Source organism: Myotis daubentonii, chromosome 5, assembly GCF_963259705.1.
Source record: "Myotis daubentonii chromosome 5, mMyoDau2.1, whole genome shotgun sequence".
NCBI lineage: Eukaryota > Metazoa > Chordata > Mammalia > Chiroptera > Vespertilionidae > Myotis > Myotis daubentonii.
In genome coordinates, this window is record NC_081844.1 from 80940932 (window position 1) to 80968898 (window position 27967).

The 27967-nt window shown below is 43.6% G+C and overlaps 2 protein-coding genes across 5 annotated transcripts; one reads left to right on the forward strand and one right to left on the reverse strand.

Annotated features, from left to right (window-relative positions):
* Positions 1-135: 135 nt before the first annotated feature.
* Positions 136-9134, forward strand: KIF20A (kinesin family member 20A). Its single transcript, XM_059698491.1, has 19 exons — positions 136-291; positions 710-892; positions 2623-2712; positions 2810-2929; positions 3629-3767; positions 3889-4076; positions 4163-4292; positions 4470-4664; positions 4772-4883; positions 4980-5048; positions 5259-5402; positions 5551-5716; positions 5806-5970; positions 6099-6238; positions 6626-6728; positions 7030-7231; positions 7457-7548; positions 8036-8173; positions 8577-9134. The coding sequence occupies exons 2-19, from the start codon at positions 728-730 to the stop codon at positions 8892-8894; spliced, it is 2676 nt and encodes an 891-aa protein (XP_059554474.1). The 5' UTR covers positions 136-291; positions 710-727; the 3' UTR covers positions 8895-9134.
* On the reverse strand, positions 9110-27961 carry CDC23 (cell division cycle 23). 4 transcript variants are annotated; one of them, XM_059698492.1, is made up of 16 exons: positions 27767-27961; positions 27607-27679; positions 25294-25431; positions 24478-24520; positions 23877-23982; positions 23642-23774; positions 19714-19891; positions 19536-19633; positions 19310-19391; positions 13129-13282; positions 12889-13008; positions 12244-12319; positions 11855-11916; positions 10918-10996; positions 10721-10840; positions 9110-10523 (listed from the first exon to the last, which is right to left on the reverse strand). In XM_059698492.1, the coding sequence occupies exons 1-16, from the start codon at positions 27925-27927 to the stop codon at positions 10353-10355; spliced, it is 1794 nt and encodes a 597-aa protein (XP_059554475.1). In that variant the 5' UTR covers positions 27928-27961; the 3' UTR covers positions 9110-10352. The 4 variants fall into 4 exon arrangements, with proteins under 4 accessions (XP_059554475.1, XP_059554476.1, XP_059554477.1 ...); XM_059698493.1 differs by having other exon boundaries at positions 27578-27679; positions 27767-27907; XM_059698494.1 differs by lacking the exon at positions 27607-27679 and having other exon boundaries at positions 27767-27904.
* Between the last annotated feature and the right edge of the window lie 6 nt (positions 27962-27967).

Sequence of the window (27967 nt, forward strand, 5' to 3'; positions counted from 1 at the left end):
CCCGACTCCAAACTCCGACAGTTAGTAACCCGGACGCACATTAGAAAGGAAAGGTCAACCCGGAACAAACCGTTTCCCAGTTTTACCCGCCCCCTTTCCTTGCGCTGATTGGTAGCTGCAGGCTTCTCTATCTCATTGGCGGACGAAGGCAGCGCGTACTTTAAAACATTGTATCAGTAACAAAGGTGCACCTCGTGGGCGGAGTTTTGTTCTATAAAGCCCAGAGCCCGGGATCGGCGGCGGGGTGTGAGTGGGCCGGTATCGGACGGGGAACGGGTGTCGCGTCTTCGGGTGAGTATGCGCTTGTGCTGGAGCCCAGCTGGGATACCAGCTCTTTCTCTCGCCGGACAGGCTGTCAGAAAGCGACGCTGCTGCCATCGCTTTTTTCTTAATACCTCTGTCCTCACTGTGGCCCTGGGGGCGAGGTTGGAGAAGGTGCCTAGGGCTACTGACGGCACCTTACTTGGAGCGTGACCTTCTGGTTTTTCAGCCAGATATCTGTTCATTCCAGTACGTGGTCAGAAATGCTGCCTTAAACTGGATTAAATGATTAACTCCTAGCATCCCCTTCCCCTCTGCTGATAGTGGAAGGGAAAAGAGTAGACATTCAGGGGGCGATGCCGAGGTGTCCTGGGGTAAGGGAATTGTTTTTTACCTAGAATTTGCAGCCCTTTCTGTCCTTAAGGTTCTCACTTTTGTCTCTTTTTAGACCTAAGTTGCCTCAGCTATGTCCCGAGGGATCCTTTCTCCACCAGCCGGCTTGCTCTCGGATGAAGATGTCGTAGTGTCCCCCATGTTTGAGTCCACAGTTGCAGACTTGAGGTCTGTGGTTCGCAAGGACCTGCTGTCAGACTGCTCGGTCATCTCCACCTCCCTGGAGGACAAGCAGCAGGTAAAGGAGTTGGAAAGTGGTAGGAGCAGAAAGTGATATCCTCAGCCTACTCTACTGAGTAGTTAGTATGAGGTCAAAGACCAGCATTTCCTCAGGGTCTGAGAGTTCAATTCAAAATTAAGAGCATGACAAGTTAAAAAATGTAGAGTTTGTGTCCATAAGAACTATTGTTTGCATTGCATTAATGATATACCCTCAAGTGCACACTATCAGTTAATCCCTTGAGGGAAGGATAATAGTTATCTCTCCACCGTGAGGCCCAGAGGCCTTGAAGAATTTGCACAAGGTCCTACTGCCATTAAACAGGTGGAATGTACATGCAGGTCTTAATGCCAACCATAGCTTCCATTCATGAAGCCTTCGTGCTTGGCTGGGGTTTCTTATTGACATTTTTTGTTTGGTTGGTTTTGGCAGCCATATCTATAAAACGACCTATATTTATATACAAAACATACGCCCAAATTGGGGGCAGGCTGGTTCTTAACACGTAGTCCCTGATTTGTCAGAATATCACAAAGCCTTGAAATTTGATGCAGAACTTTGATTTAGGTCTCCTGAGGGGAAGCAGAATAGCAGAATATTGCCAGGGCTTGTCTCAGCCCTCACCCTTCCTCCAGAGGAGTTCAGGCTGGGCATCAGGCCTGCCCTTGACTCCCTTCTCTCTACTCCTGGGGCCCTACACGGCCTTCAGGTTTACCTCCAGAAACCTGCGAGGTGGGTGGAAGGCCCTGCATCTATGGCAGCTGGTGGGTTCTCATTGACATTTGGGACCTGGTAATTTTTTGTTGTATGGGTCTGTCCTGTGCATTGCAAGGTGCTTAGCAGCATTCCTGGCCTCTACCCATTAAATGTTAGTAGTACCTTCCCACTTGTGACAACCTAGAAACCTGTCCTGATACTGCTAAATGTTCTTTGGGAGGGAAATGGCCCTGGTTAAGAACAACTCTACTCATAAGACTATTTTTATTTTTTTATTTTAAAAATACATTTTATTGATTTTTTTACAGAGAGGAAGGAAGAGGGATAGAGAGTTAGAAACATCGATGAGAGAGAAACATCGATCAGCTGCCTCTTGCACACCTCCTACTGGGGATGTGCCTGCAACCAAGGCACATGCCCTTGGCCGGAATCGAACCTGAGACCTTTCAGTCCACAGGCTGACGCTCTATCCACTGAGCCAAACCGGTCAGGGCCATAAGTCTCTTTTTAGAGAAAGGTTTATCAGAGCAGGAGCCTCAATAATGCCTCTTAGAGTTCCTGGGCCATAGTAGGCAGATCTCTTAGATCTGTTGAAAGAATGAGGTGGGTACTATATGATTAACCCCATTCTATATGAGGAAAGTGAGGCAAAGAGAATTTAAAGAACTTGTTCAAGGTCTTATAGTTACTAAATGAAGGAATTGGGACTCAAATTCAGGTGTGTCTGCCTCCAAGGTGCTTACCTACTGTGCTTTTCTATGTCATGCCAGTCAACCAGTTCTAACTCTAGGTGTGGTAACCCAGGATTACAGGATACTGAAGAGACAGTAGGAAAGGGACAAAGTACTAAAGAAATCTTTGTAGGTTGGAATGATTATGGAACCAAAGAGTAGCTATAGCTTCAGAGAGACACTTGAGGTGGAACAAGGGTAGTGTTAGCATTATTTTCAGGAACTGTGCTATGCTTGCCCATCTGCTTAGAGATAATTGCTGAGATTAATCTGTAGTTCTGGCCTGGAATTCTGCCACAGGTTCCATCTGAGGATAGTACAGAGAAGGTGAAAGTATATCTGAGGGTCAGGCCCTTGTTACCTTCAGAGCTGGAACGGCAGGAGGATCAGGTGAGTTTCTGAGGAGGGAGGATTCAAGGTGGAATGATACAGAAGAGGTTCTCAGGAATGCTTCCTTCTGTGTCAACTGTGTTTTCCCCTTTCTTAGGATTGTGTCCATATTGAGAATGTGGAGACCCTTGTTCTACAGGCACCCAAAGACTCCTTTGCCCAGAAGAGTAACGAGCGGGGAATTGGCCAAGCCACCCACAGGTTCACCTTTTCCAAGGTATGAAGATACTGGTCTGTGAACAAGGGACCAACATGTAGGGGCAACCTTATTCCCTCTTTAGTGGGAAAGCTTTTTACTTGCTTGTGAACTTCTTATAGAGGGTGGGGTAAGTACTTTTATGGTTGTGTGTGAAATACAGAGTTTATTCTTGTATTATTAATTATTGTATTATTTTCCATATGAACTGTAAACCTACTTTTGCCCTACCCTGTTTAGGCATGTCTACAATTTTAGGCACCCTTGTTATGAGCTAGCCAGTGTGTCAAGTACTTTATGTGCATTAATTCCCAACAACTCTTATAATTATCATATTGTCCCTATTTTCCTGACAAGGATACTGTGGCTCAGTGAAGGTAATGTTGCTGAAGCTAGTCAGTGGTAGAGTTAGGACTTGAATCTGCTACAGGTTCCATCTGAGGATAGTACAGATGCTTATGACCATTATGTTGCCCCATTGTGTATGCAGCATTGGACTTAGTGGATAGCATACCTTAGGTATTTGTTAATCTGGATGAAAGATGGACTGGCAGAGAGTAGTTGAGTCCTCAGTGTTCAGGGAGCAGCTGGCAGCACTGCAGGAAGAAGTGGCTGGAGCATTGTCCAGGGCCAACCACCCAGGAAGAGATACATCTGCTAGCTCTGCACCGGAGGCAAATGGGAAATGAAAGGTCTCCAAGAAACTGGGTCTGTCTCTAGATCTTTGGGCCAGAAGTAGGACAAGCATCCTTCTTCAACCTGACTGTGAAGGAGATGGTAAAAGACGTACTCAAAGGACAGAACTGGCTTATCTATGCATATGGAGTCACCAACTCAGGAAAAACCCACACGATTCAAGGTGAGTAGTAGGCCTCACAGGATTGCTGATTGCCTGTAATGGTATTGTCATTGCCTTTGGATGCTGACAATTGGAGGAGAAAGGCACTTGCCTCAGGTACCCATCTTTTACATTCCTCTAGGTACCATCAAAGACGGAGGGATCCTGCCCCGGTCCCTGGCTCTGATCTTCAATAGTCTCCAAGGCCAACTTCATCCCACACCTGATCTGAAGCCATTGCTCTGTAATGAGGTAATCTGGCTTGACAGCAAGCAGATCCGACAGGAGGAAATGAAGAAACTGACCCTGCTAAATGGAGGCTTCCAAGAGGTGAAGAGTTAGTGTCTACAGAGGTGGGGATAAGGGGACAAATCTCTGGAAAATTTTATACTTATTTTCTCCCTGGGGCCCTCCAGGAGGAACTGTCTACCTCCTTGAAGAAGAGTGTCTACATTGAAAATCGGATAGGTACCAGCACCAGCTTTGACAGTGGCATTGCTGGGCTCTCCTCTACCAGTCAGTTTACTAGCAGTAGCCAGCTAGACGGTAAGTAACATGACTGGGCTCAGTGCCAAGTCACAGTAAGAACCCACTCCCTGCTCTCAACAACTGCCAGGAGTATAGACCAGAGGTTGCAACCTTTAGCTCTGCCTTCTGAGGACCCTGCAAGCCAAAGGGGAGATGGACTACTCTAGAGTTGATGTACATTTGCTTCTTCCCCAGAAACCAGTAACCGATGGGCACAGCCAGACAGTGCCCCCGTAAGTGTACCTGCAGACATTCGCTTCTCCATCTGGATCTCCTTCTTTGAGATCTACAATGAACTGCTTTATGATCTGTTAGAACCACCTAACCAACAGCGCAAGAGGCAGATTCTGCGGCTATATGAGGATCAGAATGGCAATCCCTACGTGAAAGGTATGGGAAAGCAGGGAGGCTGACATGAACCCTGGACAGGACTTGGACAGAGACTAAAAAAAGAGTTAGGTACTCCCATCTTATGTACGCCCTTCTCTTGCCCTCAGATCTCAACTGGATTCATGTTCAGGATGCTGAGGAGGCCTTGAAACTCCTAAAAGTGGGTCGTAAAAACCAGAGCTTTGCCAGCACACACCTGAACCAGAACTCCAGCCGCAGGTTAGTCGGTTGTGAGAGCCAGCCTTTGTTCTATATTAATCCTCCAGTTGGTCATGGAAGATATGTAATGACCTTTTTCTTTTTCTTAACTTCTAGTCACAGCATCTTCTCCATTCGGATCCTGCACCTTCAAGGGGAAGGGGATATAGTCCCCAAGATCAGCGAGTAAGATTTTCCATTTAGAAATTTGGACTTCTTGGCCATAAATGGTAGTGGGGGAGGAGGCAAGGGAGGTGCTCAGAGGAATTACTTCTGATAGATTCTCCTTCCTTAGGTAGAGATTCTTGGTGGGTCTTCCCCTCCTCACAAGAATAGGAAGGGCTGGAAGGTTCATAACATGTAGGTCCTTATGTCAGATCCTGTCCTCCTTTCAAGGTTGTCACTCTGTGATCTGGCTGGCTCAGAACGCTGCAAAGATCAGAAGAGTGGTGAGCGGCTAAAGGAAGCAGGAAACATTAACACTTCTCTGCACACCCTGGGCCGCTGTATTACTGCCCTGCGCCAAAACCAGCAGAACAGGTGAGATTTTGACTGCAATCCATGGGCTTGGATGGTCTGGAGCTCTACAATTTACTAAGAAACTTCCTGGTCACCACTAGGGATGGTGCTAGAATACCCCAAGGGCTGGAGTTCTGCTTACAGCTCTACTCTTCTGATTCCCTGCCAGGTCAAAGCAGAACCTGATTCCCTTCCGCGACAGCAAGTTGACTCGAGTGTTTCAAGGCTTCTTCACAGGCCGAGGCCGCTCCTGCATGATTGTCAATGTGAATCCCTGTGCATCTACTTATGATGAGACCCTTCACGTGGCCAAGTTTTCAGCCATTGCCAGCCAGGTGAGAAGTTGGTACCTTTGGAATGGTACCTTTAAGAAAGCTACTAGAGACTAGTCCCAGATTCAATTGAGATATCTTCCCCCTGCTAGCTTGTGCATGCTCCACCTGTACAACTGGGATTCCCATCGCTACATTCATTCATCAAGGAACACAGTCTGCAGGCATCTCCCAGCTTAGAGATAGGAACTAAGACAGACCCAGGCCTTGATGATGACATTGAAAATGAAGCTGATATCTCCATGTATAGCAAAGAGGTGAGAATACAAGAAAATTTTGTTGCAGCAGCTTGATGGCTGCACATTTTCCATGCTGCCTTCCAGGTGGGCCTGTGCCTCTTAAGGGGCATGGCCGTCTGATTACCTCTGACTTGTGTCCCTTCTAGGATCTCCTACAGGTGGTGGAAGCCATGAAAGCACTGCTTTTGAAAGAACGGCAGGAAAAGTTGCAGCTGGAGATGCAGCTCCGTGATGAAATTTGCAATGAGATGGTGAAGCAGATGCAACAGCGTGAACAGTGGTGCAGGTACCAGCTGAGTGGCCCCTCTTCATCTGTCACCTGGACCAGAGGGTGGGAAGTAGGGACTAGGATGGAGTTGTGCATCAATATCTGTCCTCCATCCATTAAAATTCTTCAAACTGGTCATAGCTGGACATTAACTTAATGAATGTTAAATTCATTTTAGTTTTATAATTTTTTTAATAGCAAAGGTGGGAATTTATTGAAGAACAAGTTCAGACTCCCACTTGGGCAAGGGGAAAGAATCTCACAGTACAGACTCCCACATGGGGAGGGGGAAAGAGTCCCACTGAGTTCCTGTATAATTAAATATATTATTGTTTTTTTAAAAAAAAATCTGTCCTCCAGGCTCACTCTTCAGAATCTTCACTCACTTCTGTTTTCTCCTGACAGTGAACATTTGGACACCCAAAAGGAACTCTTAGAGGAAACATATGAAGAGAAATTAAAGATCCTCAAGGAGTCACTGACAAGTTTTTACCAAGAGGAGCTTCAGGTGAGTTGCCCTGAACTAGCCGCAACTGGCTACTCAGATTCCCATCACTACTTGCTTGAGGTTAACAGATTTTATAAACTCTGGTAGGGGTGGGAATATGTAACTCACTTTTCTCTACTATCTTAGTGCTTTGTATGTGCCAGTCTGTTTGGCAAATTGATTAAAGGTCTGGTTGGCCAGAAAATGGTATATGTGCTAACCAAAAAGCTTATGTATCAGGGAAGATTTTGGTCATTATGCAGTCATCTGTTTCTGCAGTGTTTGACTGTGGATGGAATTGTGCCTTCTGCTTCCCTCTTAGGAACGGGATGAGAAGATTGAAGAGCTAGAAGCTCGCGTGCAGGAAGCCAGACAACAGCCAATGGCTCATCAACAATCAGGATCTGAATTGTCTGTAAGGCGGTCACAAAGGCTGGCTGCTGCTTCCCACTCCACCCAGCAGCTCCAGGAGGTTACAGCCAAACTGGACCAGTGCAAAGCAGAGCTGAACTCTACCACTGACGGTGAGGAGGGAAAGAGGGTAGTGACTCAAGGCAGAACTATTCTCCAAACTTAGGCCTTCTGGCGCCAGCTCCAACATAATTTCCTTATTTTGGCGCTACATCCCTAGACCTTTCACTCTAGGATGCACAAGGGCTCCCTTTTTATATGTGCTGCAAGCTGTTGTTAACTCAGAGATAAGTCCAAGGTTAGAAAGCCTGCATATTAATGTTTGTTTCTTCCCTCAGAACTGCGGAAGTATCAGAAAATGTTAGAACCACCACCCTCAGCCAAGCCCTTCACCAATGATGTGGACAAGAAGTTAGAGGAGGGCCAGAAGGTGATTACCTTTCTCTGTTACCAAAACTCTTACCTAAGCCCAGCCAGCATGGTTCAGTTGTTGAGCGTCTGATACCTATGAACCAGGAGGTCACAGTTCAATTCTTGGTCAGGGCACATGTCCGGGTTCTGGGCTCAATCCCCAATGTGGAACGTGCAGGAGGCAGCCAATCAATGATTCTCTCTCATCGTTGATGTTTCTCTCTCTCTCTGAAATCAATAAAAATGTATTTTTTTTTAAAGAAAAAAAATCAATCTAAGCCAGAGATACATATTTTAAAAAGAAAAAACGTTTACCTAAGGTGATTTCCAGTACTATATCCCTGGTTCATGTAAGGCTAAGAAGTTTTCTATGTACTGTCCTGGAGGGTGGCTACTTTATTCAGCTGACCTGCCTTTATTTTACTTCTCTTCAAATGGCTACCTGACTCCTCCAGATCATTATCCTAGTTGAACCTGGCCACAATTTATTACTCCTCCTTTTTCAGAATATAAGGTTGCTACGGACAGAGCTTCAGAAACTTGGTGAATCTCTCCAGTCAGCAGAAAGAGCCTGTTGCCATAGCACTGGGGCAGGAAAACTTCGCCAAGCCTTGACTACTTGTGATGACATCTTAATCAAACAGGTTAGGACAGCCCAAATATCCCCTTCTCTCCCATCAGCCCACTCCAGGGTTATGTGAAAAAGGGAATGAGGAGCAAAAGAGAAAGGTCAAGATTTTAAGTATAAAGTACTGTACTAATTTATAGGCATTTTCTGTTGTAACAATCCTAGGGAGGTAAATAGTATCACATTTCATCCAAGATGCTTAGATTGTAAGAAACCATTATTTTATGCACAGGCCTGAAACCTCTAAAACAAAACACTAACAATTAAGCTCTGACATTAAAATACCCACTGTTCAATAAGCTCTGACCTTAAAGAGTTACAGTTGTACTTAGTAGTGGATGGCATATATCACCTTGCCCTTCTTATTCTCTCATATACCAGATATAAATGTTTTCTATGACTTTACTGATCTTCCTTAGGATCAGACCCTGGCTGAGCTGCAGAACAACATGATGTTGGTAAAAATGGACCTTCGGAAGAAGGCGGCATGCATTGCGGAGCAGTATCATACTGTGCTAAAACTCCAAGGTCAGGCTTCTACCAAAAAGCGCCTTGGTGCCAACCAGGAAAACCAGCAACCAAACCAAGAGCCCCCAGGGAAGAAACCATTTCTTCGAAATTTACTTCCCCGAACACCCACTTGCCAAAGCTCAACTGACTGCAGCCCTTATGCTCGGATTCTGCGCTCACGGCATACCCCTTTACTCAAATCTGGGCCATTTGGCAAAAAATACTGAGGTTGTGGGGAAGAAGAGAGCAGTCCTTGTCCTGAGGTGGGTCAGCTGCTCAGCTTAAGAAATAGGTCTCTTTTAAACTTCACCATCTACCTGGAACTTTATACAAAATGTAATATTCACACACTAGTTGTTTTTTTGTAATATAGTCACCTATGTAACCTCATGCTTTTTACTTATATGGTTTCTATGCAGCACAAAAAAAGCTATATTAAAGATATTGTTCACATTTTTTAATTTGAATTCCAAATTTAACAAAACCATTCAAATTAAAAAGGGAAGAAAATTTGAAAATTATCATCATTCAGGTCCATGGAAACCCTGCACAGGAATGTTGCCCAGAAAGCTTAGTAAGAAATGAATTCAAGGGACATTAGATATTCTAAACCTTCCTTACTATAAAATGAAGTATCACACATTAGGAGGTGAATAGGTAACAAACCTGTTTTGGAAACATGAACTAGGAAGGCTGAGTCCTGAGCTCAGAATAATTCATAACATCCGTACAAATTCATTGCAGCATACATAAATAACCACAGCATATTCCTCCTACTAAATACGCATGCAAAGTCCTGAAACCCTCTAAGAGCACACTAACAATGATTCCCTTTACCTTGTCTAGCCTGAAAAAAAGACAATTACATCAAAAATATTAAAACAGACCAGCTTGAAATTAGTTTATTCTTGTCTGTAGTTATAAAAAGTTATCTCCAAATGGCCATGAGATTATCTGTAATCCTGTATCCTTACTTTGCTTTTGTTGGGGATATAGATAACTAGACATCTTTTGCTCTCGGTAGGGGCCTTCATGCTCCGTGAGATTATGTTTGCCCCTTCTATTCAACTCCAGTAAGTTTCTTCGAATTTTAAATATTCTAGGAGACTCTTCAAAACCATGTTTTGGAAGAATGTCTCCCTAGAATAAGAACAAATGTATAATTTTACTTCATTTAAACCTAATCTGACAGAACAGTCATGCTCAGCAAATCCAAGAATAAGATCATGTCTACCCAGTGCCCTGACCTTGCTAGGGTATCCAGTGCCCCTACTGTCAGCAGAGGATCGAATCACAAACTTTTCTCCTTTCCTCACTTCTCAGGAAACCATCCACTCCCAGCAGCATTAAAACTGTTCTTGTAGCCTTGCCTGTGCTAAAGTGCTAGTACAAGGATGTTTGGGGGTGGGTTGGGGTGGGGAGAATCTGGGAAGGCCAAGCTCTGTAGCTACTATGAACATAAGGAAGAAGTGCTTCTAACTGGCAAAAGACAGTGTCTGTTTCCTGCCAGGATTCTTCTGTCAGTCTACTCTAAAGGTGATTCTATAAACTCTCCCCAAGGAGCTGTTTCCGTCTGTACACACAAAAAGAGCTAAGGTCCTTGGAAGAACAGACATGGCCATTTTTTTTACATGGAGGTAAGGCTTAACATCGGTCTGGCAATGTGCTAGCTTGAAAATAGTCAACTATGGTGTGACTGAAGACAGGTTGAGTGGAGAAACTCTGCGTGTAGGAGTATTGTTAGCAGACAGTGATGCAGGTAGGAAAAAGGGTGCAGGCATCTCAGCGGAAGGAGTCTCTCCTTGGTTCCGAAGCTGCAGGATTTGCCGGAGCAAGGCCTTACCTTCTTCTCGGGTCTGAAACAAAGTCAGGCAACTATTTCAAAATATGTCCAAGGATATTCTCAAAAACAGGTTCTAAAATACTCATGTAAGTTTCACAAATCAAGGTAGCCTTCCCACTTACCTTCTTATCCACTTTCTACTCCCAGATCATGGTAAAGATTATATGTTTGAGCCCCAAATCCAAACTCTATTAAATAACTGATACTCACATCATTGAATGCACAACACTTTTGGGCACAAGTTGAAGCTTCATCCCACAGTTTGCACTTAAAATAGTACTGGGCCAGATAGCGGAAAGCTGTGCTCTCCTCCAAGTGTTCCACTATTTCCTAGATAAGGAAAGCAGAGATGACTAAGGTGATAATAATAAGATCAGCAACCCAGTCCTCCTGTCCAGGACACATACCCCACAGGTATAGATATCTTGGATATATTTGATGTAACATTGAGCAGCCTGTTCTGACTCAGTCAACTGTTCATGAAGCCTACAAAAGAAATTGGTCTTTAAGTACAAATCAGATCTCAAAGCCTAAATAATGATAAATAGTAACAGCCCATGATTAACACCAACAAAATAACACACTGACAAGTACAAATTTTTACATAAATGGCACACTGGGACCCAGAATAGTATTAGTGCCCAGATGCGAGGTTTTGTCAAAGCTTAGAATAGTGATGGCGAACTCGGTGTGTCAGCATTTTGAAAAACCCTAACTTAATTCTGGTGCCGTGTCACATATAGAATTTTTTTGATATTTGCAACCATAGTAAAACAAAGATTTATATTTTTGATATTTATTTTATATATTTAAATGCCATTTAACAAAGAAAAATCAACCAAAAGAATGAGTTCGCGTGTCACCTCTGACACGCGTGTCATAGGTTCGCCATCACTGGCTTAGAATCATTACTCTGCTACTGGTAATGGAGAGAGTAAGATTTTTTAAAAAGATAACAAGTAATTCAGGTTTTTTCCTAATAAATCAGAAAAGAACTGCCATGAATAAAATTGTATTTAAGAACCTCTTTGCCTACTATTTCTGAGTTATTCCTTATTTTCTTAGTCCTTATTAGGAGATCAGTACTTAGTTTTCCTAGACTGCTCTGACATAAAAATTTCATTTCATTCCTTTCAATTCATTCTTGGTCCCTTGCCTAATAGGAAAGCAATTCCCTGTTTAAAGAGAAGTGTCATTCTCTCAAGTCAAATGGCTAAATTTTCAGATCGATATTCATACACGCTGCTACATCCCACATTCATGTAGGATGATGGATAGAAGGCTCACCCACCATACCAGAGAAGCCAAAAGAAATATCAATAGCGTTTTACTCCTTTCACTCACTTTGCAAGTTTCACCAGAGCCATTTTCTCCACATCTCCCACAGCGTAAGCTCGCCAATAACACTGTCAAAAAAATAAACTTGTCACTTTGACCAATGCCCAGGTGCCATGACTAATCACACAAAGGCTCAAGTCCTGCAAGCCTCCCAGAACTTCAGATTTGCAGGATGCAGGCATTTTTACTAAATCTGATAGGTCCAGGCTACATACTGACATTCCCAGATGATGTCACCCAAGCTTTGCTTTTTTAGCCCATTATGTACCTCTAAATATTCAGATTTCCACATGTAGAGGCACCAGAATGAAGAGAAGTTACAGAGCACAGATAGCCCCACCCTTCCTCCAAGCAGGAGATTACCACTCAATTCTCAAGGGCTCAATCTCAGATACCTTTTTGGCTTCCACAAGTTGATTGAGTTTCTCATAACATTCTCCTAAAGCAACCAGCATACGAGAGTCATTGGGCCTGAAAGAAAATAGTAGTGTAAGCAAAGACTTATAGATAACTAAAGTCCACCACCACCACTACTGTAGTGATCCCTTTATTTGAGGTTTCACTTTCCACAGTCAACTGCAGTCCGAAAATATTACATGGACAATTCCAGAAATAAACAGTTCTTTTTTTTTTTTTAAGTATATCTTTATTGATTTTAGAGAGGAAGGGAGAAGGATAGAGAGAAACATCAATGATGAGAGAGAATCACCGATTGGCTGCCCCCCTACTGGGGATCAAGCCCGCAACCCAGGCATATGCCCTTGGCCAGAATTGAACCTGCGACCCTTCAGTCCGCAGGCAAACGCTCTATCCATTGAGCCAAACCGGCTAGGGCTAAACAGTTCTTAAATTTTAAATTGCACACCATTCTGAGTAGCATGATGAAATCTCACACCATCTTGCTCCTTCCCATCCAGGACATGAATCATCCCTTTGGCCAGTATATCCACGCTCTATACACTACCCGCCAGTTAGTCACTCAGTAGCCATCAAAAGAGAGAGAAAAGGGTCAGCACTCCCCAAAACAAACACAGACTTACCGAAGCTGATGGGCCCGTCTATAATAATAAAGGCAGTAAAATGGCATCTTAAGGATTTCATAGGTCTGCCCAAGGCCATACCAGGCTCTGTAGTCCCGCTTATTTACCTCAATGGCATGTCTAAGAAATGGAAGATAGACTGGTAAGACAGCAGAATCAAAGTTAGCAACTTGCAGGCTCAAAAGAGGCTCCCAACAACACAGCAATCAGCTCTACCTAACCTCACAACTAGGAGCTCACCTGTAAGCCTGAATAGCAGCAGACGTGTTCTTCATTTCCATGTACTCATGTCCCATTAGTGTCCAGGCCCCAAGATACCGAGGATTCAATTTCAAGGCTCTTTGGAAATATAAGGCCGCTTTCTCATGCTGAGAACGCAAACTATAATAATTGCCTGATTGAAAAACAAACAAAAAATATGAACAATTAGAAAGATAAAAATAAAAGTTCACTGCCCTAGCTGGTTTTGTTCAGAGGACAGAGCATCAGCCCACAGACTAAAGGCTCCTGGGTTTGGTTCTGGATCACTGGCCCAGTCAGGGCCCCTGGGGGAGGCAACCAATCAATGTGCCTCTCTCACATCGATCTTTGTCTTTCACATCAATGTTTTTCTCTGTCTCTCCCCCTCCCTTCCACTCTCTCTAAAAATCAAAAGAAAAATATCCTCAGGTGAGGATTAACAAAAAATTAAAAAAGAAATAAAAGTCCACTAAAATAGCATTCCACAGAGTGGACATGAAACCATAACTCATTCCCCCAAATTCCTTGTAGAACAGCCAAACTGTACATAAGGGAAATGCCATCGGTCCCTTGGGAAATATATATCATTTATCACACATTCTGGCTTTAAAAAAAAAAGTGTTCCCTAACATTGCGAGTTTTTCTTCATTTTATTTTATCTGGATATAGCATTTATCCACATATTTTCTTAAAGGGTAGGACATTTTTAGAGTAAGCTTTATATTTTGGTTTTCCAACTATATTGCTAGGATACCTCAAGGGTGAAAAAGGTAGAGTTCTGAGCTCTGCTCTCCCTCAGGAATCAAAGCAGTTATATTATCATTGGTCTTGAAAAAAGCAAGTCAGCCAAAACCGGTTTGGCTCAGTGAATAGAGCATCGGCCTATGGACTGAAGGGTCCCAGGTTCGATTCTGGTCAAGGGCATGTACCTTGGTTGTGGGCACATCCCTAATAGGGAGTGTGCAGGAGGCAGCTGAATTGATGTTTCTCTCTCATCAATGTTTATAACTCTATCCCTCTCTCTTCCTCTCTGTAAAAAATCAGTCAAATTTTTTTAAAAGTTAGATTAAAAAAAAAAAAAAAAAGGCACTGTTAGCAATCTGGTTACCCAGTCACCAATTCCTGTTTGTTGTACTTCCTAAATATCTTCTAAATCCTCTCTCCAATTCTCCCGCCAATATCTCCTCATCATATGTTTTCATCATCCTGGATTATTGCAAAAGCCTCCTGGCTGGTCTCCCTGCACCTAGTCTTGCCCTTTTTCTAATCCTCTCAGCACAGTCTCCAGTCATCATTTGAAAAAGAATATCTGAACACTTTTATCACTCTGGCTTAAAATCCTTCAGAAGACTCCCACTGCCTTAAGAATAAAATCCAAACTTTTAGCAAAACAAAAAAGGCTCTTCAAGATCTGGCCCTTTTTTTACATTCCCACCTCCCACACCATGCTTCAGGATGCTGAACTATTTCCAGCATAATGTCTGTTTCACACTTCAATGCCTCTGCACTGCAATGCCCTTCCCAAGTCAATCCTTCTCCCCTACTGAACTCTTTCACTCCTGCCTATTCTTCAAGCATCACCTTCCCTAATCTCAGACTCAATTAGATGCCTTTCCTATGTACTCTTTCTTTCTTTTTAAATAAATTTTTGTTGATTTCAGAGAGAGGAAGGGAGAGAAAGAATATCAATGATGAAAGAGAATTATCGATCAGCTGCCTTCTGCATACCCTCTTACCGGGTATTGAACCTGCAACTCCTGGGGAATGTGCCCTGAATGGGAATTGAACCGTGACCGAGCTCAACCACTGCACCACACTGGCCAGGCCCTATGTTTACCTCAACCATAACACTCAGCCCATTGTTTTATAGCTGTTTTCTTATTGGACTTCCTAAATAGGCAATTAGGGTAGGTAATGCAATACAAAGCACAGTGCCTGGCACTCCGAGTAGATGCTTGAAGATGTTTTCTGAATAAATTGAAGTTCCATCCTCACCTTAATGGACTTTATATTTATACTTTATTCATAATGGTCTATACTGAAAGGATCATTTGTTCCTACTCTTACCTATGTTCCCATAGGACTTATTACATATTTTTAATGCTTGTTTCCCATGCTAGACTACAACTTCCTCAAGGGCTGGAAATATTCACTGAATAACTGATGAATTGAAATTCTCTCAGCCCTAACCGGTTTGGCTCAGTGGAAATTCTCTCAGTTTATTAACACATCCTGATCTAGAAAGGTACAAATGCATGATCTTGATGCAGTGTCACCTAAGACCCAGAGACAGGTATGGCCCTTTCATCTCCAGGGAACTTAGACTTTCAACCACAACCAATCAAGCTTACTTTTATCCAGGAGTGGCCATTCATCTGTTTATGTAAGCTGATTATCAGGCCATACTAGTATGGCCAAGTACATAGGACAGTGATGGCAAACCTATGACACGTGTGTCAGAGGTGACACGCAAACTCATTTTTTTGGTTGATTTTTCTTTGTTAAATGGCATTTAAATAGCCCTAACCAGTTTGGCTCAGTGGATAGAGCATCGGCCTGCGGACTTAAGGGTCCCAGGTTTGATTCCGGTCAAGGGCATGTACCTTGGTTGCAGGCACATACCCAGTAGGGAGTGTGCAGGAGGCAGCTGACAGATGTTTCTCTCTCATCGATGTTTCTAACTTTCTATCCCTCTCCCTTCCTCTCTGTAAAAAATCAATAAAATATATTTATAATCCTATCTAATAAAAGAGAAACATGGTAATTAGCGTATGACCGCTACCCTTCCCATTGGCTAATCAGGGCGATATGCAAATTAACTGCCAGCCAAGATGGCGACCGGCAGCCAGGCAGCTTGAAACAAACATGAGGCTTGCTTGCTTCAGTGACGGAAGAAAACAACGTTCCCCGCCTGCCTTGCCGGCCTCTAAGCCTGCAGTTTGAAACATTGCAACAAATATAGAAGCTAAACAAAACCCCAGAAACCTGCTTTCAGCGAGCCGGGATTTCAGACCTGGAGTTATACATTGTTTCGATTATAGAACCCAAACAAACCAGATACCTGTTTTCAGCAGCAGAGGCCTCAGAGCTGGAGCCAGAGCTAAAGCTGGCCCAGAATAAAAAAAAAGAAAAAAAGGCGCAGTTGGGAGCTTCAGCCCTCAGCCCCTCACCCAGACTGGCCAGGCACCCCAGTGGGGACCCCTACCCTGAAGGGTGTGTGACCAGCTCCAAACAGCCATCATCCCCTCACCCAGGCTGGCCAGGCACCCCAGTGGGGACCCCCACCCTGATCCAGGACACCCTTCAGGGCAAACCAGCCAGCCCCACCCATGCACCAGGCCTCTATCCTATATAGTAAAAGGGTAATATGCCTCCCAGCACCGGGATCAGCGGAGCCGCGAGGCCTCCCAGCACCGGGATCAGCGGAGCCGAGAGGCCTCCCCGCACCAGGATCAGCTTGACAGGGGGCAGCGCCCAAACCCCCTGATCGCCCTGCGGCTCTGTGTGTGACAGGGGGCGGGGCCACAACCTCCCTATCTGCCCTGCTCGTGACAGGGAAGGCGCCCCAACCTCCTGATCAGCCCTGCTCTGTGCCTGATACGGGGGAGCTCCCCAACCCCCTGATCGCCCTGCGGCTGTGTGTGTGACAGGGTGCGGCGCCCCAACCCCCCCACCCCCCACGGGCCCTGCTCTGTGTGTGACAGGGTAGAGCCATAACCTCCCCATCGGCCCTGCCCTGAGTGTGAGAGTGGCGGCGCCCCAACCCCCTGATCCGCCCTGCTCTGTGTGTGACAGGGAGCGGTGCCCCAACTCCCCTATTGGCCATACTCTGTGAGTGACAGGGGGAGCTCCTCAACCCCCTGATGGGCCCTGCTCTGTGCGTGACAGGGGGGAGCTCCCCAACCCCGATGGGCCCTGCTCTGTGCGTGACAGGGAGTGGCGCCACAACCTCCCCATCGACCCTGCCGTGAGTGTGGCAGGGGGCAGTGCCCCAACCCCCCAATCAGCCCTACCCTGAGCATGACTGAGGGTGGCATCACAACCTCCCAATACGCCCTGCTCTGTGCATAACAGGGGGCGGCGCCCCAACTCCCCAATCGGCCCTGCTCTGAGCCTGACCAGGGGCTGCACCTAGGGATTGGGCCTGCCCTCTGCCACCCGGGAGCAGGCCTAAGCCTGCAGGGTGTTATCTCCCGAGGGGTCCCAGACTGTGAGAGGGCACAGGCCAGGCTGAGGGGCCCCCCCTTCCCCCGAGTGCACAAATTTTTGTGCACCGGGCCTCTAGTAAATAAATAAATGGCATTTAAATATATAAAATAAATATCAAAAATATAAGTCTTTGTTTTACTATGGTTGCAAATATCAAAAAATTTCTATATGTGACACAGCACCAGAGTTAAGTTAGGGTTTTTCAAAATGCTGACACGCCGAGCTCAAAAGGTTCGCCATCACTGACATAGGACCATGGTTCGTAACCAGAGATGATTCTGACCCGAGAGGTTATTTGGCAATACTGCAAATATTTTTTTAATATATTTTTATTTATTTCAGAGAGGAATGGAGAGGGGGGGAGAGGGAGAGAGAGAGAGAGAGAGAGAGAGAGAGAGAGAGAGAGAGAGAGAGAAACATCAATAATGAGAATCACTTGCCCTAGCTGGTTTGGCTCAGTAGATAGAGCATCAGCCTGCGGGCTGAAGGGTCCCAAGTTCGATTCCAGTCAAGGGCATGTACCTTGGCTGCGGGCACATCCCCAGTAGGGGATGTGCGGGAGGCAGCTGATCGGTGTTTCTCCCTCATCGATGTTTCTAACTCTCTATCCCTCTCCCTTCCTCTCTGTAAAAAATCAATAAAATATATTTAAAAAAAAAAAATGAGAATCACTGATGGGCTGCCTCCTGCACGCTTCCTACTGGGGATCGAGCCTGCAACCCCAGGCATATGCCCTTGATCAGAATCAGACCGGGGACCCTTCAGTCCGCAGACCTACGCTGTATCCACTGTGCCAAACTGAGTAGGGCACCTGTAAATATTTTTTATCGGTACAATTAGGAGGAGGGAGCAGTGAGCAGAAGCTAAGGATACTGCTAATACCCTACAATGCATAGGACAGCCCTCCACAAAAATATTGTTACCCCCAAAGTGTCATTAATGCCAAGATTGAGACACCCCAATACAGAGAAACAGGTACTCTCATCTCTTTTCATAGGATTGGAAATTCTTACAAATTTTTCTTTTTAAGAGAAGGAGAGAGAGAACATCCATCAGTTGCCTCCTGCATACACCCAACTAGGGTTAAAGCCCATAACCAGGGCATATGCCCTGACTGGGAATCCAACCAGCAACCTCTTTTTTTTTTTTTCTTTTTTAAAAATATATTTCATTGAATTTTTACAGAGAGGAAGGGAGAGGGAGACAGAGTTAGAAACATCGATGAGAGAGAAACATTGATCAGCTGCCTCCTACACACCCCCCACTGGGGATGTGCCTGCAACCAAGGTACATGCCCTTGACTGGAATCGAACCCGGGACCCTTCAGTCCGCAGGCCGATGCTCTATCCACTGAGCCAAACCAGTTAGGCCAACCAGCAACCTCTTGATGCACAGGATGACACCCAACCGAGCCACACCAGCTAAGGCCTTACAAACTTTTTAGTAGTACTAAAGTTTAAAATATATATATACACTTTTGATCCAGTCTTTTACTGTTTACTACACAGAAATAATTGCATTAACATGCAAAAATAAATGTACACATACAAAAATGTTTCCTGAAGCAATTTGTATATTAAGTAAAATGATGGCACATCTATATAATAAAATATTAGATCAAAAAAAATATTAGATCACTATCAAAAATAATAAAAATCTAGATGTACTACAATAAAAAAAGAAAAAGATATGTTAAGTTAAAAAAAAGGAAGTTACAAAGCAGTGTGTATAATGATATAGTTTTTACAAACTGTACACACACACTTGCACACACACATTTTTTGTATTCACACAGAAAAATATTCTGGAGTCACGTTCTCCAAACAATCTTGGGGATGGGGTTATAGTGAGCTTTCACATTCTACTGTATATAATTTTGTTACCTTTGACACTTTTATACTGTTGTTATTTTTATACTTATATTATTTACAATAAAGGTAAATCTTAAAAGAAAAAGAATAATGATTCTTACCAATTACACAGCAAGTTTCTACACGATATTTATCAATCTCACAGAGGTTGTGAGCCAGATAACTCAACTCAGATTTCATGCTCTGGAAGAAAAGAAAAGACAGTCTAAGCATGAAAAATGAACCTCTTAAATTATTTTTCTTGTAGTTAATGCAACTGGGTGACAATCCAACCCAGATGAAAGCACAAAAGAGCTTAATCAAGTCCAAGTAAAGGAAGCAGCTCACCCTGACATAAAGAAGGTTGGAGAATGTATCCATATTCTCAATCCTATAAGGGTCTTGTTTCCTTAGCTCATTAAAAATAGAGAGGGCTTTATCAATATCTGCAGAAAGAACATAGTTCAGAAAACAACACAGTGATACTTTCAGGTTTTGAAGAATTTCATTGTCCTTGTTCACTTACCTCTGATATTGTGATAGGCAACTGCAATTTGGGAAACAATATAAGAGCTCTTAGAAAAGCCCACATCAATGAGATTCTGATACTTTTGCAGGGCCTCCTCTATCAACTGCAATTCTGTGTATATATGAGCCAGAAAAAACTCTTTCATCCAGGTGTCTGGCAAAGACAGGAACTTCAGCTGGCAGCAGGAGAGAGAGGACAGACTTAATATATTTTGACCTCTCCCAAAAGAACATCAGGAACTATTTTTATTGTCTAAAGCAGCGATTTTCAACCAGTGTGCCACAAGAGGCACAGTGTTATGCCGAAAGAATTTTTAAAACGTGCAACACCTGACTATTTAGTCAGGGGCACTGACCCCTTTTCCCTTAAACCAGCCGTGGGGAAACTACGGCCCACGGGCCGGATCCAGCCCGTTTGAAATGAATAAAACTATTGAAAAAAAAGACCGTACCCTTTTATGTAATGATGTTTACTTTAAATTTATATTAGTTCACACAAACACTCCATCCATGCTTTTGTTCCGGCCCTCCGGTCCAGTTTAAGAACCCACTGTGGCCCTCGAGTCAAAAAGTTTGCCCACCCCTGCCTTAGACTGTCAAATAAAAAAAGTGACAAGAGTTAACACAACAGTACCCGCCTGGTATGAATGACCCAAAATTATATCTATTTTTTTTTGTCAGATAGACAAAAATTGTATTTTTTAGTGTGCCACAGAATTTTAGTAATTGGTTTGTGTGCCATGAGATGAAAAAGCTTGAAAATCACTTGTCTAAAGGTGTTTATCATGGGAAATTTTACTACAGCACCTAATAATGGACACAGGGCATTTCAAGTGTAATAGGATTTACAAGCACAATGGGGAGGAAAGGCCCAGTTCGGGAAGGCTTCAAACAATAAATAAGGTTTGAGGTGTCTTGGAGGGTGGGTAGATTTGAATAGAAAAAAGGGGAGAGGAAGAGAAAAAAAATGAACATTCTAGGCAAGGACAACATAAAAAAAAGAAAAACAGTTATGATGAATGTGGGCGAAGAGGTTGATGAAACTAGGTTGTTTGAAGGGAAGCTTTGTGCTGGGACGCAGTGGAAAAACAAGACTGAAATAGTAGGGTGGTTCCTATAGTGCAATAGGAAATGGTATGCAATAGGAAACCACTGAATTTTTATGCAAGAGAATCATGATGACACGGGTGTTTTGAGAATAAATTTGGAAACTGTATGCCGAAGGGCTTGGAAAAGGAAGTGTAAAGATGGGAAAGCTAGATAGACAGTATATATTACTTATAAGAAATCCAAATTGGAAATAAACAAGATGGCAAATGAAGCCAAAAACAAGAGATGGGTACAAAAAGAAACCATGGCATGTCTAGTGGTTGAATAGATAAAGGAGATAAGAGAAAGGGAAGAGGCAAATATGATTCTGAGGCATTAAGACTGGGTGTCTTGAGAAATAGTGATGCTAATGAGAATCTATCAAGTTGAGAGAAAGAGCCTGGCTTGTGGTTGAATGTCAACCTATGAACCAGGAGGTCATGGTTTGATCCCCAGTCAGGGCACATACCTGGGTTGCAGGCTCAATCCCCAGTAGGGGGTGTGCAAGAGGCAGCTGATCAATAGTTCTCTCTTATCATTGATGTTTCTATCTCTCTCTCTCCCTCTCCCTTCCTCTCTGAAATCAATAAAAATATATTTTTTAAAAATAAAAAAACTAATATTAAAAAAAAAAAAGTTGGGAGAGAGAATTTGGTAGGTAAGATGAAAAATCTACTTTTGTGTGTTATGAATTCAGAGATAAAACAAACTTTCAATGAAAGTCTAGTAGGCAGTTAGATAGGTGAATATAAGTAAACAAAGGTTTCAGATACAGACTTAGTAGCATATATCATTATTAGCAGAAACCAACCAGACTTTGGCTCTTCAGAGCAAAAAAGAAATGTGTTATCATTTCCATTAACTACTGAAGAACAGCAAATAAACTGTATAGACAATATCCTCTAATAATGACTAGTAAACTGATTGCAGTTTATAAAGCAATTTCATATACATTTCCTTAATTAACAAATCTCTGTATCCTCTCAGAGTCCTATGAGCTCAGCAGAGACTTAAAATGTTTTAAATATGATCCCTTTCTAAAATATCTATTTTTAATTTATTTCAGAGAGGAAGGGAAAGGAGAGATAGAAACATCAATGATGAGAGAGAATCATCGATTGGCTGCCTACTGCATTCCCCCCACCGGGGACAGAGCCGCAACCCAAGCATGTGCCTTAATGGGGAATCGAACCATGACCTCCTAGTTCATACATAGGTGTTAACCACTGAACAACACCGGCTGGGATAAATATGATCCTTGATATCAGAGGAACCTTTCCTATAATAGCATCTTTGAAATTAAGAGAGAAACTGTAACAGCATTTAGTCTATAAAATAAGTTACAGTAAAACTTGAATGTGAACACATGAATATGAAAAGATATCTATAATAATAAAAGTGTAATATGCTGCCCTAACCGGTTTGGCTCAGTGGATAGAGTGTCGGCCTGTGGACTCATCGGACCCAGGTTCGATCCCGGTCAAGGGCATGTACCTTGGTTGCGGGCACATCCCCAGTAGGGGGTGTGCAGGAGGCAGCTGACGGATGTTTCTCTCTCATCGATGTTTCTAATTCTCTATCCCTCTCCCTTCCTCTCTGTAAAAAATCAGTAAAATATTAAAAATTTTAAAAAATAAATTAAATAAAAGTGTAATATGCTAATTAGACCGGACAGCCAAATGGCCTTCCAGACATCATTCCAGATAAGCCACCACGGCAGAGGCTGAGGCAGAGGCAGTTATGGGCGATCAGGCAGGCAGGCAGGCAGGCGAGCGATTAGGAGCCAGTGTTCCTGGATTGCGAGAGGGATCCCACAGGGGATCGGGCCTAAACCGGCAGTCAGACATCCCCTGAGGGGTCCATTGCTAGAGGGTGCAAGCTAGGCCAAGGGACCCCCCCTCCCCCAAACACGAATTTTGTGCACCAGGCCTCTAGTCTATAATAATAAAAGCATAATATGCTAATTAGATCAGACGACCTTCCGGACAAAGCTGGGGCTGTGAGGGAAGCCCGGGTCCCGAGTCCCGGGTGCCTGCCGGAAGCTAGAGGGAAGCCCAGGTCCCGGGTGCCAGAGGGAAGCCGGTGCCGGCAGCTGGGGGAAAGAAGGCCTACTCTTGCACGAATTTCGTGTATCGGGCCTCTAGTCCTAATATAATTGGATGCAAATCCAACAGCAACTACCAAATAAGAGCTAGACATTTGTCTTTCAAATGAAGACTTGAAGCCGAACCGGTTTGGCTCAGTGGATAGAGCGTCGGCCTGCGGACTCAGGGGTCCCGGGTTCGATTCCGGTCAGGGGCGTGTGCCTTGGTTGCGGGCACATCCCCAGTGGGGGGCGTGCAGGAGGCAGCTGATCGATGTTTCTCTCTCATCGATGTTTCTGACTCTCTGTCCCTCTCCCTTCTTCTCTGTAAAAAATCAATAAACTATATTTAAAAAAAAAAAAAAAAAGACCTGAAGAGCGAAATCCCAACAGTGAAAGAGACCAGAGAAGGAGCAAAGAGCTAGCTATATAATCAAAGGCTTAGCAAACCTCTCTCCACCCAACCCATTACTGCAGAATTATATAAAACTTGAAGCAGACTTTTTCACATGGCTCATCTTTTTAAAAAAATTTTTATTGATTTCTGAGAGGAAGGGAGAGGGAGAGAGATAGAAACATCAATGATGAGAGAGAATCATTGACTGACTGCCTCCTGCACACTCCCCACTGGGAATCGAGCCCACAACCTGGGCATGTGCCCTTGATGGTAATCAAACCCAGGACCCTTCAATCGCAGGCGACACTCTAACCACTGAGAAAACCAGCTAGGGCCACATAGCTCATCTTCACTTACCATCTCTTTGTCTGTAATCAAGTTACAGAGTTCTAGCCAGGCTCCCCAATGCAAAGGCAAAACATGAGTAGCCTCCACAAATACATCAATGGCCTCTTTCACCAAGTCCAGTTTTCGAAGCACAACACCATACCTAGGAAAGAAGGAAACAATCACAGAAGGTAATGCTCTATAACAGCTCTCTTCTGCTCAGGAGAATATGTTATAGAAAGTTCCAACTTACTCCAACACTTACAGATAAAGGCCAAAACCATCAAGTTCCCGAGCTTGGTGCTTTTTGCTGAGCTCCACTCTCAATTCTCTAAGAGCCTCATTTTTTACTTGTCCTTTTTCCAGGGGGCCTAGAAAAGAAACAAAGTCTCTGATCTAAGAGAAAGCTGCTGGTCTTCATTTTATAGACCTAATATTCCTTTTGGCATCAAACAGCTACACCTGAAACTTCCAGCAAGCACTCACAAGTGGTCAATATCTTACACAACTTTTTTCCCCCAAAAAAATAACTGATAACTGGTCTGCAGTCATATTTTGTTAGGCCCACATAGGTTTTTAAAGTTTTGAATCAGTATCAACATTTAAAAATCAGACGCCTCAACTAGAAATCTGAATTTCCAGCTTCAGGTTGCAGGGAATGGAGTAGAGTCAGAGAAGAAAGCCTTGACCAGGCCACAAGGCAGCCCTCAGCTGCAGCTGGGAGACAATCAGCCAGTAGTGCTATCGAATTTCCAATAGCCCTCCTCGGACCACTTCACACATTTGTCCTACCTGCCTGGCTTCTATAGGCATTTGTGTGTGCAACCCCTGCTTTAATCTAAAAGGGAAAAAAAAGAAGTTCATACCTAGGCTATCAACTGTTTCATCATCCTTCTTCTTTTCTCCAGACTGTAAAAGAAAATCCAAACATAGGTCTTTTGACCAGTTTATTCTGAACCTGTTCTAAAACTAGCCGCCTGATTCTACCTAAAGGGCCCAAAACCAACCAAAATGGCATCTACTATTGGTCACTGATTTTAAGTAACTATTCAGGGGCTCCCATTGGTCAAATCTGGAATAATTTGAGCACCAAATAATGAAGTACTGTAATGAATTATATAAATAATTAAAAATAAAAGAATCCTTAAGTCCATACTAGATAAATAGATAAGTGGAAAGAGAAGGAAAGGCTCTTGCTTAGAATAGAATGCCAAATGAGGAGCAGTAAATGTGGAGAGTACTAGAGGGGAAAATCATCATTTTGCAACATCACAGTAAAAAATACTTCAGGCAAGAATTAACAATGAATTTCTTGGCTAATGGATATTTAAGTTGTTCACATTTTGGGGGTATTACAAAAAATATTTCAATGAACAGAGGTATTTAAAGTTACTTAAAGTAGAATTGCTTGGTCATAGTATTTCAAATTAACATAATCTACCCAAACTGACTTCAAATAGGGGCGTGGGGGGGAGTCTACTGCCTCGCATCTTTGTCAATAATGATTATCAGTTTTTAAAATATTTTCTTTCATAGCATTACTTTTTTAATTTTATGACTTCTTTATTGTTGTCAAACATTTATAAAGTACATTCACCAAATAGGTTATTGCTATGCTATTTAAAAGGTTTAACTTTTTCCACTTGGTTCAAAGTAGAATGATGTCTTAAAATGGCCCTCACCAGGTATCTAGAATACATGTACAGGAAATAGGCTTTCTTGCTATTGCAACCATGGAGGAAATGTGCTGCCCGATCGTACTCTTTAACATCAAAGTAGGCTTTGGCCAGGGTGTAAGCATCCATATCCTGGGCATCTTCCTAGAAGAGACAAATTTTTGTAAATGGTTGGGAGTAAGACAAAAAAGTTCAAATCCAATTTTAAGATGTAAGAAGAAATAATTTTTCTCTCCTTTTCCTCCTCCCAAAACCATATATATATAATGAAGTCAGATAACTTTTTCTTCAAAACAAAAAGTTATGGGAGCCCAGCTACAGTGGCTTGGTGGTCAAACTTCGACCTATGAACCAGGAGATCCCGGTTCGGTTCCCAATCAGGGCACATGACTGGAGGTGGGGGTGTGGCGGGGGGGCGTGACGTGGGGCTATAACCTGGGCATGTACCCACCCAGACTGGGAATCAACCTGTGACCTTTCAGTGCATCCTTCTCACATCATTGATGTTTCTATAGCTCTCTCTCCCTCTCCCTTCCTCTCTGAAAGCAATAAAAATACAACTTTTTTAAAGTTAGAGGAAAAAATAAAAATTTGTAAAATATTAAACCAACACACTCAGAAACTTGTATTGTTTCTGCCAATGTGGAAGTTGTATAGGCTTTAGTACTAGGGACCTATATTCAAATTCTAACTCTTTGATTTTCTGGCTTCATGACATCAGTAGGAAAGTTACTTGGCTTCTCTGAGTATTCACTTCTTCATCTGTAAATGGAGCCAATAATACAGATTTGACATGAGGGAAAAGGTGAAAGAGAAAGTCGTAGAAAATGTCTGGCATTAATATTTGGCATTCCCTTCCTTCCCCAGGCTTTTAAATTTCTACATAAATGCAATATACTGCAGTTACTTATACTTTTTGTACTTCAAGAACATTTTGACATATTAGTGCAAAAAACTACAATACAGCTATAATTCTCTATGTGAAAAAATGAAATAATGCATATTTAGGTTAAACACATATAATCCACATCCCAAGCTCTAGGGATAAGTTGATTAAAACTTTAATAATTTCATTCTCCTCATCCTTCTTGCCCCAAATATTACCAGCACAAAACAGGAACCAAAACATACTCAGTGTTTTCTTCACTGGATGAACGAACGTGTCTTACATGTGGCTCTTCAGCTTAGGATTCTGGTGGCCCTTTTCATATCCACTTACCATTTGCTTATTTCTTCCCCTGCCCCCTCTCAACCTACATTACACCTTTTTAAAAATATGTTTTTATTTATTTTAGAGAGAAAAGTAGGAAGAGAGAGGGAAGGAGGGAGAGGAAGAAGGAGAGGGAGAGGGAAAAGGAGAGAAACAGAGATCAGCTGCCTCCCACAAGCACCACCGGACCAGGGAATCAAGCCTGTGACCTGGGCATGTACCCACCCGGCCGGGAATGGACCAGCGACCTTTCAGTGCACCGAGGGCACTCAACCAACTGCACCACACCAGCCAGGCTGCATTATACCTTTCAGAGTAAAAAATAGTCATTGTGTTTAAAGGGAGGGAGGAATCAAGTAACAAAACGGATTGTGATGAAAAGCACTCAGAATACAGTCTATGTAAACACATGTACTACAGGTGACATAAAACATATTCACATCTCCTTTATTTTTTTAATATATTTGTATTGATTTCAGAGAGGGAGGGAGAAGGAAAGAGAGACAGAAACATCAATGATGAGAGAGAATCATTGATTGGCTGCCTCCTGCACGCCCTGTACTGGGGATGGAGCCCGAAACCTGGGCATGTGCCCTTGACAGGAATCGAACCCGGGACCCTTCAGTCCACAGGCCGACGCTCTGTCCACTGAGCCAAACCAGGTAGGGCCACATCTCCTTTAATTCCCTCAATATCCCCATAAAGTAAATACCATTATCTGCATTTCACAGATGAGGAAACTGGGGTTCAGGAGGTTAAATTGCCGAAGGTCCCTAGTGTGGCTGAGACGTGAACCCAGAGCTGTGCGGATCCAAAGCCAGTTTCGCACTGTTGTAAAAACCTCCGATTCTGGCTCATTGTCTAGGCTGGGCTACAAAAGCTAAAGGGCTGAAATCTTAAGCGAGGATTGTTTGCTTATTCTCTTCAGCTTAAGTAAACGCACCACCGGATCTTTCCTAGCTCAACACAACCACACAGACAAAAACCGCTTAAAACGCCCAGCTCTTGAAATGCTCGCATTCCTTTTACAAACATTGCTGCGAAGTAAGCAGTCGGCTCCCTCCGGCAACAAGTCATTACCTCTGGGGTCGATGGGGAGCAGTCCTTACCTCTGTCATAGGCGGAGGCGGCTGCAGCTCGACTAGAGGCAACGCCGGGAGGGAGAAGGCCAACTCCGCGGACCTGGAACACCCCGCAAACTCAATCAGCTCCACCAGCCCCCCAAGACCAAGGACCCAAGCCCGGTCCCGCCCCACCCCGGCATCTCACCATTTGCTGCTGTGCAGTAGGCCCCGCTCTCGGGTAAGGCCAGCGATAAGTAGCAGCTGCTTTTTAATTTCCCGCAAGTTTGAGAAATCGCCACTAGCTGACAAGATGGGGACCCCCGGCGCCGTCAGGGCCACAGGGACTACCGAGGGGCTCGCGGCCATCTTTCTGTCTCAGCCGCTCCAGCCAATCAGCAGCGACGAT